This window comes from Cheilinus undulatus, linkage group 9, assembly GCF_018320785.1.
Source record: "Cheilinus undulatus linkage group 9, ASM1832078v1, whole genome shotgun sequence".
NCBI classification, from domain to species: domain Eukaryota; kingdom Metazoa; phylum Chordata; class Actinopteri; order Labriformes; family Labridae; genus Cheilinus; species Cheilinus undulatus.
The window spans coordinates 2,657,807-2,675,611 of record NC_054873.1 but is presented as its reverse complement, the minus strand read 5'-3'; the positions used below and the strand labels follow the sequence as shown (position 1 = coordinate 2,675,611).

The 17,805-nt window shown below is 38.8% G+C and overlaps 1 protein-coding gene across 1 annotated transcript in view; it reads left to right on the top strand.

Annotated features, from left to right (window-relative positions):
• Window positions 1–17,645, top strand: part of LOC121515389 (nuclear factor of activated T-cells, cytoplasmic 3-like) — a 39,052-nt gene extending 21,407 nt beyond the window's left edge. The window contains exons 6-10 of the mRNA XM_041796133.1: window positions 470–642; window positions 5,214–5,354; window positions 5,452–5,507; window positions 9,890–10,595; window positions 16,544–17,645. Of these exons, the coding sequence (XP_041652067.1) occupies window positions 470–642; window positions 5,214–5,354; window positions 5,452–5,507; window positions 9,890–10,595; window positions 16,544–16,677 (1,210 nt within the window). The 3' untranslated portion in view covers window positions 16,678–17,645. The remainder of the gene's footprint in view (window positions 1–469; window positions 643–5,213; window positions 5,355–5,451; window positions 5,508–9,889; window positions 10,596–16,543) is intronic.
• The last annotated feature ends 160 nt before the right edge of the window (window positions 17,646–17,805 follow it).

The window sequence follows — 17,805 nt, the reverse complement described above, 5'->3', positions numbered from 1 at the left end:
GACCCTTGGAGCAAGCTTGTTTTCATTGTTGCTAAAGGCATGATGCTCTTTTGTCTTGAGATATCAACAATTTAGGCTAACTACTTAATACTGAGCGAGCAATGTGGAAATTTGTGGGCAGAAAAATATATTGTGCAAGCATGCTAATTGTATTTAGGGGAAAAAGTATGCTTTAGCAGAGAAAATGTTCAAATAAAAGTAAATAAAAATCTATTCTGTGCTCATTTTCATTCTTTGCACTCTCATAAAAACTCTTTCTCCAGAAATTAAAGAGATACCGTGTCTATTTTAAAATACCAGATATATTACCTCCCAACCTAAATACACATAATAATTAACATTACAGGTGTTTCTCATGTGCAAAAGTGTAAGATTCAAACTGAGTTCAGTATTATAGAAATACATTCTGTAAAGCTCCACAGTAAACATTTATCATGATACGAACTAAGTTTGGTTTTCTTCTCCACAGCATCGACTGCGCCGGCATCCTGAAGCTGCGGAACGCTGACATCGAGCTGAAGAAAGGGGAGACGGACATCGGGCGGAAGAACACCAGGGTGCGAGTTGTGTTCAGGGTCGCCATTCCACAGCCAGACGGGCGGGCGCTGTGGCTGCAGACGGCGTCTGTTCCTGTGGAGTGCTGTGAGTCTCCCTGTCATGTTTATACATAACATTAAAGTTATTGAAAGCAAAGTGGACCAATAATAGTTGTGTTGTTCAATGTGTCTGTTATTAAGGTCAAAAATGCCTCGCATAGATTAAAGTAGGGCTGGGTGACGGTAACTTTTTAAAGCTGGTGGATTGTCCAGATTTCATGTCTGTCTTCAGGCTGATCCATCTTCCAAAGCTTCAAGCTGATGCTTTTGTTCCTGGTCAGAGAATGAATGGACCAATCAGCCAAAGCAGTTGTGGTTTAGTGATACTGTACAGGCGCATCTGAAAAGAATAGAATATCATGATAAAGTTCATTTTTTACCTTCTATATATTCTAGACTTATCAGACACAAAGTGAAATCTTTCAAAGTTTTTTGTTTTGTTTTAATGATGATTACAGCTTCTGGCTCATGAAAATTCAATAATCCATTATCTCTAAATGATAATATTTTGTAAAAGTCCCTTATCAGAATCAGCTAACTAACTCCTTACACCTGCAAAGTTTTCCTGAGCCTCCAGTCTCTCACTCTGGTTCAGTTCACACAACCACAGTCATGAGGAAGAGTGCTGACATGACGATCACTGACACCCTCCAGGAGGAGGGTAAGCCACAGAAGGTCACTGCTGAGAGGTCAGGATGTTCTCAGAGAGATCAAAGTTGACTGAAGGGACAAGTGTGGTCAGAGCAACAGGGATGATCTCAGCCTTCAGAGGACTGTCAAACGAAGCAGACTGAAGTAAACTTAGGGGAGCTTCACAAGGACTGGACTGAGACTGGAGTCAGTGGATCAAGAGCCACCACACAGACAGGTCCAGGAGATGGACTACAAGTGTGGTGTTCTTAGTGTGGGGCCAATCCTGAACCACAGACATCATCAGAGTCTCACCTGGGCTAAGGAAGAAAAGGTCTGGACCGTTGTGGTCTCAGTGGTCCAAAGTCCTGTTATCAGATGAAACTAAATTTAGTATTTTATTTTTAAATCCAGGTCCCAGAGTCTGGAGGAAGATCAGAGACTCAGAATCCTTCAGGTCTTAAAGTCCAGTGTTTCTAGTCTCCACAGTCAGTGATGGTTTGAGGTGCCTGATGGAGATCCTGATTTCCTTTTCACCGTTCCACAGTGAACCAGAACTACCAGAAACTGGTTTACTGACCCTGGTGTTACTGGATTTGATTCTGACCTGAACCCCGTAGAGCACTGATCATCAACTGGCGGCCTGGGGGCCAAATCAGGCCCCCCAAAGCTTCCTGTCTGGCCCCCAGAAGATCATTAAATTAAGAAAAGAAAATGTTGTGGTTTTAAGAGTATCTTTTGGCTTTAAATGTCTGCAGCTGTTAAATCACCCCAAAATCAATTCATATTCAAATAGTTTTAGAATGACTTCACATTTGATCTGTCTTTACAGAAATTCACTTTTCAGCCATTAATAGTAGATATTAAAAATGTATTAAAACTGGCAAAAATGTCCAGATAAAGTGGTGAAAAGGGGTTAGAGAGCGGCACAAATGGGCGTTAAGATCCAAATGGGTTGTGGAGTGGCACAAATGGACAAAAACTTGCAGGATAGGTGGTGAGAAGAGGTTAAAATGTGGCAAACCATTATTATTAAAGGAAATAAGGTAAAAAGTATATCAAAAATGGGTGAAAAGTGGCAATCATTGTGACAAAAGTAATAAAAAGTGGTGAAAATATACAAATAGATGCAAAAGGGGAAAAGGAGGGATAAGACAGGCAAGAAGAGTGGTTTAAAGGAATTAGAGAATGGCAAAAAGTTGGGTTAAAGAAGCAAAAATGGTCAAAAAGTATCAAAAATGGGTCTGAAGTGGCAAAATGGTGCAAAAGTAGCCAATGGCAAAGTAGTAAAAAGGCAGGAAAGTGGGTTAAAGAGTGATAAAAAGCAAAAAGTGCCAAAAATATTTTAAAATTGGCATAAAGATGAAAAAAAAAGCCCATGGAAAGTAGTGATACTGCAAGAAAGTGGATTAAAGAGTGATAAAATAGCAAAAATTGGTTAAACGTGGCACAAAATGTTGCAGAAATGGCAGAAAGAAGCAGTGAAGTAGTGAAAAGTGTTAAAAGTGGGTTCATATTGGTGCTGAATCATAATCGTTGAGGGCCAATTCTCTGGGATTTTCAGGAGCCCAGCCAATTCTGTGGGCATGCCTGTCTTCATGTGGTCTACGGCATTATATATTGGGATAGATCTCACTGGTAATGCCTAAAAATGTCCTGCGTTTTGAAAGAAAATACAAATACTTATAAGATAATATGTTAATCAGAACAAAATATTGATTTAATTTTTCTTTATTTGGAAGTCTGACCCCCAGAGACTCTGTCAAGAATAAATCTGACCCTTGTGCAAATGTACTTGATGATCTCTGGAAAATGAGAGCTCCTAGACTCAGACAGGCTGAAGGCCGCTATCAGAGCAACCTGGGCTTCATAAAACCCTAGCAGGACCACAGACTGATCAGCTCCATGACACGAGCAGAGATGCTGGAATTTGTGCAAAAGGAGCTCCAACCAACAACTGAGTGATAGATTAAAGTAATTTTATGGAAGCTCGGCCTTGCTTTTTATGCCAGATTAGTTTTCTTTTGCTTTGATAAGTCCATAATGAATGTGACAGACAGATTAATGGGAAATTTATTATATGCAATGTGAAATATCTCTCTGGAGGTCGTGTTAGGAATATGTTGAGAAAAAGTGGTTATTATAGTTTCTGCATTGGCCGATTTTACTGTTTATCATGGCTATGCAGTGTGATAACGCTGCAAGTTTGATGAAGCATTAACAGTTGAGATTTCTATTTAGCCAAACGTCAGTGGAAAAAAATGTATTTGTGCAAGGGTTAATCACATTTTTAAGGTTTGCTTTATTGAAGTAACTAATGAAAGCCACTGAAAAACAGTTTTATGCTGCAGTGTAAGGTTTCTGCTCTGGCAGCAATATAGCTCAGCCTGTTCTGAGGAATTCAGCTCGTTTTGAGGATTCGCTGTGCTCAGAGTTTCAATGAAAATGTAAAGAGAGCAGAACATTTCTCCAGCGCCCTCCCACCAGCACAGTTTGCCTGGAGGGGCTTAAAGTGTTTTAAGTGTTGGAGAAATGGGATAGAAGTGGCCAAAATGTATAAAAAATTGGAAAGAATGTCAAATTGTTGAAAAATGGCTGGATAAAGTAGTGTAAAAGGGGTTACAAAGTGGCAAAAATGGGTTAAAAGTGGCTACAATGTTGCAGAAATGGTAAAAAGAGTAGTGTAAAAGTAGTTAAAGAGTGACAAGAAGGGGCAAGACAGATGGATTAAGAAGTGAAAAGGTAATAACAATTGACAATATGGGTATCAAAAATGGGAAAAGTGGAAAAAAATGTTGAATAATGTTGGATAAAGTAGTGAAAAGGGGTTAAAAAGTGTCATAAAAGTATCAAAAAGAGGCACAAAGTATCAAAAATGGGTTCTAAGTGTTGCAAAAATGGGAAAGAATAGCAAAATTGTTGATAAATGGCTGGATAATGTAGTGTAGAAGGGGTTTCAAAATGCCAAAAATGGGTTAAAAGTGGCCTAAAATGTTGCAGAAATGGCCAAAAAAGTGGTGTTAAAGTGGTTAAATAATGGCAAGAAGGGCCGAAAAGTATCAAAATGGGTTAAAAATGGCAAAAATATTGCAAAAATAGATGGATAAAGAAGTGAAAAGGTGATAACAGTTTGAAAAATGGGTATCAAAAATGGGAAAAGTAGAATAAATGTTGCAAAGTGGTTGTAAAAGTAGAGAAAAGGGGTTAAAAGTAACAAAATAGTATCAAAAATAGGCGCAAAGCATTAAAAATGGGTTAAAAGTGGTAAATAAATGGCACAGAAGGGTCCACAATATATAAAAAATGGGAAAGAATGGCAAATTTGTTTAGAAATGGCTGGATAAAATAGTGAAACACGCTTACAAAGTGGCAAAAACGGGCTTAAAGGGGCTAAAATGTTGCAGAAATGACCAAATAAAGTAGTGAAAAGTTGATTAAGAGAGGCATGAAGGGGCAAAAATTATCAAAATGGGTTAAGAGAGGCAAAAATGATGCAAAAATAGCTGAATAAAGTGGTTAAAAGGGGTTAAAATGTGGCAAAATGGGTAAGAAGTATCAACAATGGGTCGTAAGTGGAAAAATAGTGTTGCAAAAATATTAAGCCAAAGTAGTGGAAGGTGCTAAACGTAGCAAGAAGTGGCAAAACGTTGAAAATGGCAGGATAAAGTAGTGAAAAGGTTTCTTGGTTTGTTTCTCTGATTATAAAAGATCCAGATGTTGATAAAAAAAAAAATAGAAGTTTAACCATCAGCCTAGCTGTTATTAAAGACTCAGATTCAGTTTGGTTTCTTTACTCACCCCTGAGAGGAACAGAAGAGGAAATGAAGAGGATGGTGTGAGATGCTGCCTCGTGCTTTAAGTGCTGAGATCTTTATCACTGGTGTGTGTTTCCTCTGCCTGTTAGTGTCTTGCCGTAAGCTGACATTTGACTCAAGAGAAACCACAGCTGCATTAATATACTAAAATATAAGGTATGTTGTGTTTCAGCCCAGCGCTCGGGTCAGGAGCTTCCTCAGGTGGAGAGCTTCAGTCCGACGTGCTGCTCTGCTGACGGAGGAGAGGAGCTGATCATCACTGGATCAAACATCTCTGCAACATCCAGGGTTATCTTCACAGAGAAAGGGCCTGGTGAGATCAGCTGCTGTTGATTTATTTCATGTTTTCACCACATTTTAAACATGTTTCATGCCGTACTCTGTGAATGACACATTATTTTACCCCTCAGATGGAAGGTCACTGTGGGAGATGGATGCCAGACTTGTGCCAGAAAAAAGCAGAGGAGTAAGTCAAATATGATTTTAACATTCAAAAAATGTTTTTGATTGTGGAGAACATCAGTGTTGCTTCTTCATCGGTCTTGCTTTTCAGAACAAAAGCCCAGTTTTGTATTTCTGTGGAGATGCTCAGCTTGTTCGTACAGTTTTATTCTTAATTTTTCCTGGCTCTGTTCTACAATGAATCAAACCACTTTACTGAGAATTACTGAGGTCAAACTGATGAAGAGAGACGGGGTTGTGACAGCAGGGAGATGCCGCCAACACACAGCACACATGTGCTTGGTATGAAAGCCGTGATGGCGCACATGCCACAGCTGCCATGCAGCAAACATGCAGCCAGTCTGCAACAGGTATAATAAATGTAGGCATGCACCCACAGGAAGGACTGCTTTGGAATCGCCACCCTACCTACCCCATGCCACTACGACTGATTATTGATCAGTGATAGAACGGCTTCACCTCATCAAAACTCCTCTGTATGCTGCACATCACTGATGAAGCATTATAGGCTTATGAATATCCCTACACATTTAAACAAAAACTATGATTAGACAAGGGTGCCTACAAGGAGGAGAGCTTTCTTCATGGCTAAGCCATGATGTGAATAAACCTAGAGATGCCAGAAAATAAAGTAGGAGGAAATGGGATAGAAGTTTAATGGAAAAACAATTGCAAAGAGTGCAAAGGGACACAAAGTATCACAAATGGGTTAAAATGGGAAGAAGTTTAGTAAAATGGCTGGGTAAAGTAATGAAATGAGGTAAATGTGGCAAAAGGGGCAGTAATGTTGCAAAAATGGGAAAGAAGTGGCAAAAATGTTGAAAATGGCTGGATAAAGTCGTGAAAAGGGGTTAAAAAGTGTCAAAAAAGTATCAAAAAGAGGCACAAAGGATCAAACATGGGTTAAAAGTGTTGGAAAAATGTTGCAAAAATGGGATAGAAGGAGCCAAAATGTTTAAAAATGGGAAAGAATTAGGAAAAACTACCAAATTTTGGATAATAATTTTGGATTTTGGATAATAATGGAAAAATGTTGCAAATTGGCTGGATAAAGTAGTGAAAAAGGGTTATCAAGTGCAGAAAAAAAATCAAAAAGAGGCATTAAGTATCAAAAATGGGTTTTAAGTGTTGGAAAAACTGGGATAGAAGCAGCCAAAATGGGAAAGAATGGCAAAATTGTTAAAAATAGCTGGATAAAGTAGTGAAAAAGGGGTTACAAAGTGGCAAAAGCGGGTTAAAAGTGGCTACAGTGTTGCTCTAATGGCCAGATAGATGGATTAAGAAGTAAAAAAGTGATAACAATTAGTAAAATGGGTCGAAATGGGAAAAATGGAATAAATATTGCAAAATGGCTGGATGATGTAATGAAATGGGGTTATAAAGTGGCAAAAATGGGTCAAAAAGAGGCACAAAGTATAAAAAATGCATTGCAAAAAATGGGACAAAAGTGGCCGAAATGTATGAAAAATTAAAAAGGATGGCAAAATTGTTGAGAAATGGCTTGATAAAGTAGTGAAAAAGGGGTAACAACGTGGCAGAAAAAGGGGCAAGGGACCAAATTTTGGATAAAAGTGGAAAAAATGTTGCAAAATGGCTGGATAAAGGATTGAAATGGGGTAAAAAAGTATCAAAAAGAGGCATGAAGTATCAAATATGGGTAATAAGTGTTGCAAAAATGGTATAAAAGTGGCCAAAATGAGAAAAAATGACAAAATTGTTGAGAAATAGCTGGATAAAGTAGTAAAAAAGGGTTACAAAATGGCAAAAATGGGTTAAAAGTGGCTACAATGTTGCAGAGATGGCCAAATAAAGTAGTGTAAAAGTGGTAAAAGGGTGGCAAGAAGGGGCAAAAAGTATCAAAATGGGTTGAGAATGGCAAAAATGTTGCAAAAATAGATGGACTGAAGTGAAAAGGTGATAACAATTGGCAAAATGGGTATCAAAAATGGGAAAAGTGGAATAAATGTTAAAAAATGGCATGATAAAGTAGAGAAAAAGGGATACAAAGTGACAAGAAGGGGCAAAAAGTATCAAAAATTGCTTAAAAGTGGAAAAAGTGTTGCAAAAAAGGTTAGCTAAAGTAGTGAAAGGGGGTAAACTTGGCAAGAAAGGGCAGAAAGGTTGCAAAAATGGGATAGAAGTGGCCAAAATGTTGAAAATGGCTGGATAAAGTAGTGAAAAAAATGTCAAAAAGAGGCACGGAGTATCAAAAAATGGGTTGTAAGTGTTGGAAAAAATGTTGAAGAAAAGGCTGGATAAAATAGTGAAAAGGGCTTATAAAGTGGCAAAACAGGATTAAAGTGGCTACAATGTTGCAGAAATGGCCAAAATAGATGGATTAAGAAGTAAAAAAGTGATAACAATTGGTAAAATGGATCAATAATGGGAAAAATTGAAATAAATGTTGCAAAATGGCTGGATGATGTAATGAAATGGGGTTATAAAGTGGCAAAAACAGGTCAAAAAGTGGCACAAAGTATCAAAAATTGGTTATAAGCATTCCAAAAAATGGGATAGAAGTTGCCGAAATGTATAAAAAATGGGCAAGAATGGCAAAATTGTTGGGAAATGGCTGGATAAAGAAGTGAAAAAGGGGTAACAACGTGGCAGAAAGGGGGCAAGGGACCAAATTTTGGATAAGAGTGGCAAAAATGTTGCAAAATGGCTGGATAAAGGATTGAAATGGGTAAAAAAGTACAAAAAGAGGCACAAAGTATCAAAAATGGGTGTAAGTGTTGCAAAAAATGGTATAAAAGTAGGGGTGCACCGATTGCAATTTTCTGGCTGATCACTGATCTTTAAAAAGCCTGACCTGACGATTCCGATTTTTGCCGATACCTTTTTTTTTCATAACTGACAGCATACACCTTCAATGTTCCAATCTTATTTTATTGAATTACATTGAACAATACCCGTGAAACAATACAAACTTGTTGTTTTAACTGCACATGAGGTAGTTCTCTCAAATATAAATGAAAAGTTTAAAGCTTTGCTGTCCAAACTGCTAAATTATATCAGTTCCTTTAGTCTTTCATCTGTCACATTTTAGTAGGTAGAGGTATATGAAACCAATCTTATCCACCGATCTTATTTACGAGGACTGGCCGATCGCCGATCTCCTAAAATGAAGGAAATCGGCGCCGATACCGATCTTGGCCGATCGATCGGTGCACCCCTATATAAAAGTGGCAAAAATTGTAAAGAATTGCAAAATTGTTGAGAAATAGCTGAATAAAGTAGTGAAAAGGGCTTACAAAGTGGCAAAAAAGGGTTAAAAGTGGCTACAATGTTGCAGAAATTGCCAAATAAAGTAGTGTAAAAGTTGATAAAGGGTGGCAAGAAGGGGGGAAAAGTATCAAAATTGGGTTAAGAGTGGCAAAAGATTGTTGAAAAAACAGCTGGATAAAGTAGTGAAAATGGGTTAAAAAGTATCAAAATGGGACATTAGTGGGGAAAGATTGTTGAAAAAACAGCTGGATAAAGTAGAAAGAGGGTTAAAAAGTGGCAAAAAATGTTTAGATTTTCCAAAAATGGGTTAAAGTGGAAACAAGTGTCATTAAAAGCAGAAACAGTCGTTAACAGGGGTTTAAATGGCACAGGTAAATATTTTCATCATCAGAATCCAGTAACAGTTTGACTCCCTTTTTTAGCTCCAAAATGAAGTGACTGTTAGCCACGATGCTAGCACTAATGCTATTCCAACACCTATGCACTGAGGTAGACCTGGAGCTATGACAGTGTCAGGGCTGTGGTCGTTCATGCTTTGCCCGAGTTACTCTTTCATAGCTGCTTCTTTCCGGGGGTTTTTGCTGCTGCGGTCTGGTGTAAATTCTCTCACTTCTCCCACTCAGCTGCGTGTCTGAGAAACTAAAATCAGCTCTGTTGGTTTGAGCTGCCAGTTTAGACTGAAGGCAAACTTTGTGGTAAACCAAGGAGCCCTTTTTTAGGAGCTAACATTTCCATTTTAATTGGTACACACTGCCTTGTTGACATTTTCTGGATGTGTGAAGAGTTTCTGTGTTACTATAAACTGCAGGGACTCAGAGATGATGTGGCAGCTCTGCACAGCCGTTCCCTTACAGTGAGAATCAGTTTTAGTTTTTATCAGATCTGTTTGGATTCAGATTGAGAGAACATGAGCTGGCAGTCAGACTGAGAGAGGCAGAAGATCTTTGATTGATCAGAGAACATCAGATTTAACAGTTTAATAAATAGGAGACTGCTGATGTTTGCTGCTTCTTAGGCGATATTTTTGGGCTGCTGCTGCTTGAATTTTTTTTCTAGTGTTCTCAAGGTTTGAAAAGTGCTTGGATTGCAATTGTAATTGTCTTTCCCAAATCTTCTGCTGCAGCTTCTCCTCATGCTTCTGTGTTTTCTGTCTTTCAGTCCAGCATCGTGGTGGAGGTCCCTCCTTACAATAAGAAGATAAAGGATCCAGTCCAGGTCCAGTTCTACGTCTCAAACGGGAAGAGGAGAAGAAGTCTGACACAGAGCTTCACCTTCCTGCCTGCAGTCAGACTTCACCTTCCTGCAGTCAAACAGGAGAGATGGGAATCAGACTGCATCTCCCACAATCCCCCGGGCTTCTGTTCCTCCTCCTCCTGTGATCGAGTCCCAGACCTGCTGTATTATGATTCTTGTGACATCCCGGTTCATTGTGGTCCTCCTGGGCAGAATCACCCCCCTCTCTCTTCAGTGTTTCCTCACTCTTTGTCAGCTCCATCCTTGACCTCCTTGGCCTCTCAGCAGACCTTCATTCCTCCTCAGAGCTTCAGCATCCCCCCTCCTAAAACCTCCTCAGTCCTTCCTCCGGTCTCATCCATGCCTCCTCAGGCCTTCACCATCCCTCCTCAGACCTCTGCAGTCCCCACCCTGCCTCCTCAGGCGTCTTCGCTGCCCCTTCAGACCTTCACCGTCCCCCCTCAGAGGGAGCATTCTTCTCCTGGTTCCAGAAGGGTCTTCATGACTCCTACGGCTCCTCAGAAAGACCCTCTGCTTCATATTCAAGGAGAACCTCTGGGGATCAAGCAGGAACCAGAAGACCAGCCAAACCTGGGCTCCTTGGGCCTCCAAGAGATCACGTTGGATGATGGTAGGATGCTTGCTGTAATTGTTCTTGGTGTATTTAACCCCTCCTCCTCCTCCTCCTCCTGTGTCAGAGCTGTTGTCACATGTTTACAGTTGTCTGGTTTAACTCAGTATCATATGAGTATCATTGAGGGATCACGAACAAAATATATAATCCTCTTAAATCCGACGCTCAGAATGCATGGAAATGCAGCAGGAATTTAAAGGGGAAGTATTATGCAAAAATCACTTTTTAAGACTTTTCTAACGAAAGTATGTGCTCCTGGCCTGTCCACAATCTCCCCAAAAATCCATTAGCCCCCCTTTTCCACCTTTCAGAAAATCTGTGCTGAAACAAGCCGTTCTCAGATTTTCCCCTCATGATGTCATGTGAGGAGTTAGCCCCGCCCCCAGGTTCAGTTGGCCCTCCCTGTTTTGAAGAAAGTTCCACCTCCTCTCCTGTGTCAGCTAGGAGTAGGATCAGGAGAGCCACATCCATTAAGGCACATCCATTTCCTGAGAGGGGCGTGGTCAGGGGCGGAATCAGACAGCTCAGTAACATTTAAAGCCACAGACACAGAAACAGCTCGTTCTGAGCATAAGCTACATAGCTCCATTAGCTACGTAGCTTATGCAGCTAAATGTTTTGTAATCAGGTTTGACACAATTGACATGTGGTATCTTGACCCCTACCTTAACTCTTACCCTAACCATAAATGGAAGTTTAATCCCATTTTTCTGAAAGTTTTAGCTTGTATTTCCATTCTGAGATATACGCTGCCCAGATGAGTTGTCCGGGCTGCAGCCAAACTGTCTTTAAGAGTTTGGGTAAATTAGCAATGAAAATTACTGAATAATTCAGGGGGGTTAGCTTAAGTCCAAAACACTCCGGTGCTGTCCGTCTAAAGCAAGGGTCATCAAGCGCATCTGCACGAGGGCCAGATTTATTCTTGACAGAGTCAAAACGCAGGACATTTTCAGGCATTACCAGTGAGATCTATCCCAATATATAACGCCGTAGACCAAGAGGAGACAGGCATGCCCACAGAATTGGCTGGGCTCCTGAAAATCCCAGAGAATTGGCCCTCAACAATTATGATTCAGCACCAATATGAACTCATGTTTAACACTTTTCACTACTTCACTGCTTCATTCTGCCATTTCTGCAACATTTTGTGCCACGTTTAACCCATTTTTGCTGGTTTATCACTCTTTAACCCACTCTCCTGCCTTTTAACTACTTTGCCATTGCTACTTTTGCACCATATTGCCACTTTTTATTACTTTTGTCACAATTTTTGCCACTTTTCACCCATTTTTTAATAGATTTTTACCCCTGTTTCCTTTAAAACTAATGGTTTGCCACATTTTAACCTTTTCTTAACACCTATCCTGCAAGCTTTTGTCCCTTTGTGCCACTCCACAACCCATTTGGATCTTACTGCCCATTTGTGCCACTCTCTAACCCCTTTCACCACTTCATCTGGCCATTTTTGCCAGTTTTAACACATTTTTTAATATTTATATTGGCTGACAAGTGAATTTTTGTAAAAACAGATCAAATGTGAAGTCATTCTAAGACTTTCTGAATATGACTTTCCTTTGGGGTGGACTTAACAGCTGCAGACATTTAAAGCCAAAAGATACTCTTAAAACCACAACATTTCTTTTCCTGCTTTTCTGAATTTAATGATCTTCTGGGGGCCAGACAGGAAGCTTTGGGGGGCCTGATTTGGCCCCCGGGACGCCAGTTGATGATCAGTGGTCTAAAGGATGGTCCCCATTATTGTCTATGATCAAACCCACACTTGCAGTGGCCAGACGTGCATGGATGCACTGGGCTGCAGTACTTCTCTATTCTTGGGCCGACGGCTGTGGTTTACAGAGGGATTTCCAGAGAGAACAGCTGTTTGCTCATCTTGGCTGCTGTAGTAGCAGCTCTGTTCAAGAAGAGCCACTCTGCAGCTCGTTCAAATATTGCCCCCCAGCCTGCAGAGTTCTCAATGTAAAGATAAACAGATTTTTTTTTGCAACAGAGGGATTCTAGAGAGGTGGACAGTCAGAGGGAAACAGCATGAAAATGAAGCGTTTTATGCAGAGGCTATGGTTTTCTGAGACGCCCCTCAAAGATAGATGAGGAGTTCTTTGAGCTGCAAACCATGCAAAGCTTCCCTGTATGGCATCAAGGAGGAAATAAGCCTGATAAGTCCTCTTTAAAGTGATCCATCTCTGCACCCCTTGAAAATATAGTGCATGCCTGGAGAAAATCCAGCAAAGGGTTGTTTAGATATCAGATTCACAAGCAAAGGATGAACATGAAGCCCAATGACCTTGATCTTTGACCTCTAAAATCTAGTTCTTGAGTCAGTGTGGATATGTGTGCAAGGTTTTTAGGAAATCTATTAAAGGGTTTTTGAGATATCCCGTTAACAAGAATGAGTGCAGATGTATATATATATATATGTATGGATGACCCACAGACAGCACCTCAGACCCCGGCTGTCGTCAGCGTGGAGTTATAAAAACCTTCTCTAGACTTTAGCTCCAGATCCCAGACGCCTCTCCTCTATAGTGTAGTCTGCGTATCTAACTGTGCAGCTGGCCTCCTGAGCTGTCGCGTACGTTTGCCCTGTGATGTTGGTTATTTATACGCCGGGCTCCTCCGTGTGAAGACTGTGCTTCCCTCTGATCTGGGTTAATAATAGCTCTGTGTGTTGCTGCTCTGAATGATGCAGATGGAGGTTAAATTTGTTGCTGTGCTTCAGCTGGCGAGCAGCAGCTGTCGTCGGGGCCTCTGACCCCGCCCCTTCCTTGCCTTTTGGTCTGACTTTGACCTCTGAAATATCACACAGGGTTAAAACACCTGTAGGACAACGGTGGCTGCTGCAGGTTGAATGATTACTGATTATTAGTGATTGATTTTAAGACTCAAAGGTCAAACTAGATGTTTATGGTTACCCCACAGACGTGTAGCTACTGATCCAAACATGTCTGGATAAAGATGTAGTACCTCCAGCTGTCAGCTTTGTACTTTAGCATTAACACTCATAACACTGGCTTTAGCTGCTGCAGGACATTTATCATCCTTGTCTGCTTAAATCAGCCACGAGCAGGTAGGAGTCATGTGATTTCTTTCAGACCAAGTCCACAGTCGAGCTGGGAGAGAGGAGGGAGACTGGAGAGAGATTTTTGTAAAACACTAGAAAGAAAGGAGTTTCTACAGAAGCCTATTTCCACCATTTAAAAAAAGGAAATATGAAAGTTAGGTAATTATTAGATTAAAAGATCCCGAGTCAAAATTCTGAGAGTAATTGATAATTTTGAAATTGAAAATTTAATTTATAAGATACATAAATTATGTTTTACCTTCATAATTGACAGATTATTCTGCCTTCCTATATCAAAATTTGACCTTTAAGATCAATAAGTTAAAGTTTTTAACTCATATGTTCTGCATTGTCTCTAATATTTCAGACTTTATAGCACACAAGTAAATTTATATTTTATATTTATGACTTTCTATATCTCATCAATCTTTTTATCTCTTTTTTTGTCTCATAATTTCAGCATTTTATCTCATAATTTTGATTTTGAATCTCATAAGTATGGCCCACTATATTTCATAATACTCTTTTATTTTATATTGTTTTTACTTTTGATCACTTTACTTTTGATTTTTGCATTTATGATTTGCTATATCTCATTATGTATTTTATCTCCTATTTTTTACTTTTTAAATTTAATATTTTTAACTTTATATCATAGTTTTTCTTTAACTTCATTAATGACTTACTACGACACAGTTATTTTTTTGTCTTGATGATTTTGACATTATTTCAATTCTTTGTCTCATATTTTTCTTTTTATTTCATATTTTTATTACATAGGTTGATTTGTGTTTTATATTGATAACTTATTAGATCTTACAGTTCTTTTAAAAATCATAATCTTGACTTTTCTCATAATTCTGATTTTTTTTTTGCATATTTTCGTTTTTTTGTCACATTTATTTTTTATTTGTATTTGCAACTTACTGTATCTCATTAACTTATTTTACCTCATAATTTTGACTTTTAATCTTAAACCATGCCTAATTTGTCAAGTCCACCTTCTTTTTTTATCACATATTTTACTTTTTTTATCACAGTGGTCAATTTTTACTGTGTATTTATGAATTACTGCATCTCCTAATTTTTCTTATCTCCTATTTTTTTTGTTTTTTAATTTCATACTTTTGACATTTTATCACATAGTTATAGTTTGATTTTATTTTTATAATTTTCTACAGCTCAAAGTTATTTTTCTGTCTTGGTAATTTTGACTTGGACTCATAACGTCAATATTTCATCTCATACTTTTCTCTTTTTATTTCATAATTTCCATTTTTTTATTCAATAGGATGATTTGTTTTTTATATTTATAACTTACTATAATAATTCCTTAATTACTCATAATTCTGATAACCTAAACTTATTTTACCTCATCATTTTGACTTTTAATCTTAAAACTTTTCAAATCCACCTTTTTTTATCTCATATTTTTGACTTTTCAATCACATAGGTTAATTTTTATTTTATATTTATGGCTCTCATTATTCTTCATCAATCTCATAGGCTCTACATTTTATCTATCTATAGCTCATTTTTCTTACCATTTTATTTATTCCTTTTTTTATTCACAAGTTTTTGCCTCCATCTTTTATGTCATAATTATGGTTTTTCAACTAATTGGTTGATTTTTAATTTATATTTATGACTTTATCACATACTCCTTCTTTTTCTTATAGTTTTGACTGCATGCCTCACAATTATTTATCTCATTATAATGACTTTTATCTCATAATTTCAGCTTTTTATTCATATAATTTTGACTTAACTGGTTCAATTTTAAAAATGATCTTATAATTATGGCCCACTATATCTAACAAGTCTTTTTTAATCTCATTTTTATGACTTTTTTCTTGCAATTTTGACTTTAGATTTTAAGCATCTTTATAAAATAATAAACTTTCTTTTTTTTTTTCTTTTTAATAGGAGGAATTGGGAGACCATGATTATTAAACAGGAAGTTGTCAGCTCCATAGAAGTCAGTCTTATTAAGACGGTGACAAACCCACCAGTGTTGAATGGACATGTTTTGATGGGACTCTGCCACCCTGGAGGATTAAGTTTCAGCCATGGTAGCTGCTGATTTAAGCAGACCAGTATTTTGACATTTAAAACAACTTGAATCCCCCTAAACATCCCTGTGAACTCTGGTCTTGGTCCAGGTTTTTGGTCTGAAAGGGCAGAGGATTCTGTGTGTATATTTGACTCCACACGTGCAGATGAAGCTGTCGATACACAGCGAGTCGGTGCTGAGTGTGGTGTTGTAGCTTCAGGTTTCCTCGCAGATCTATGTTTAGGCCGATCGGGGTGCAGCTGAAAACATTTGCTTGAGTTGAAATAGACACAGCAGAGCGGCTTTACTACAGCTGCTAATAACAAAAATAATTACACAATTGTCACCTCCACAGAGAGCCCCGTAAACTGCAGCTGTAAAGAACCATTTCATGATGGTAAACCAGGTCAGTGGTGATAATTGATCAGTTAGTAAATTCACTTTTTGACCTTTACAGCTGCACACAACCCATCAAGGTGGGTCTGTTAGGCAGTTTGTATCGTCTCAGGCTCTAGGAAGTTTATTTTTATTTAACGCTGAAGTTCTGTGGTGGTGAAGGGAAAGGCAGTACAAGATCTGATTATTTCTACTCGAAAGTGTTTACAGTGCCCCAACTTTTTGGGGATTGTGGGTGTATAAGAAGTCCTTACATTCCAGTTTCTATCTTTAGTCAAAACAAGTTTTTTTCTTTGAATGACTTAATTAGCCAATTCTAACATTTCCGTAAATGTAAAGACACATCAAATCTTTTTCACTGCAATGGGAAATGCTGATTATTTCAATAATTACGCTGTCTTCTGTTTTTTGTTTCAGTGAACGAGATAATCGACAGAGACATCGGCAGCCTGAGCAGCACTCAACCCGACCAGTATGACCAGTACCACCAGTACGACTGGGAGCACAAGTCTGGCGATGCGGCCTTACCGTTCTGCGGCAGTCCTCAGTGACCGGGACTCTTCTTCTGCCGTCTGGACTAAAACGCGGTCACGCTCGCACAAAGTGCGTCAAACTGAACCTGAAGTGCCTGAGAACCAATCAGCAGCCTCCAACGAGTCTGCCGGCTCGTCACGTTTCCTCATCTGTCTCAGGAATGTTTTAAAGACTTAACCAAAGAGTTTTCATCCTGTCATGACTGAATTTAGACGAACTGTAGAGCAATCAAAGGGCTTTAACTTCATAGAAACACCATCAGTCTTCTAACCGTCGAGGCTAAAGCCGCTAAAAAGGACAAAAATTTTACATTATTTATTGGCCAATTAATTAAGAAATTTATTTTTGATATTCTGGATCAGGTCCAGGTAAAATAACTTGAGTTTATGTGATCATGACATTTTTATAGTTTGGTTTTTCTCATATGGTTTACATTTCTCTCTCTGATTAATGGTAACGCCGTTCAACCTGAACTGTTTGCTGTGAAGCTTCAGACACCAAGCTATAGACATGTTTTAAAGGTTGAAGTAAAAACTAAAGAAAACAAGATGTTCTGTGTTTTTATAAAGGACTGAATCCCTAAATGTGAGTTAGAAAATGCTTTATTTTGTGTAAACCTTCTCTAGAAATCTTTAGAAGCATCGGGTCAGAGGTGAAGTTTCATATCATCCTCTATTTCTACAGAAAAACATCCCAAACTCTCAGTCATCAGAGCGAAAACACTTTAGGAGGCGTTCTTCAGTGTTTGGATTCTTAAGTGTTGGAAAATTATCACATATTAAAGATCTATTTAGGCCTTTAGATTTTTATTGGCTTAAATCACATCTTGTCTCATGGTCTAAGTCTCGTCAACCCCTGAAGGACACAATAATATACTTCTAGCAAATATGTCCTGTTGAGAGCTGCACGGCAGTGCAGGGGTTAGCGCTGTTGCCTCACAGCAAGAAGGTCCCTGGTTGGCTTCCCAGTCAGGGCCTTTCTGTGTGGAGTTTGCATGTTCTCCCCATGCATGCGTGGGTTCTCGCCAGGTACTCCAGCTTCCTCCCACCACCAAAAGCATGCTCATTAGGTTAACTGGTGACTGAATTGGCCAAAGGTCCGTCTATATGTCAGCCCTGTGACAGGTGACCAGTCCAGGGAGTACC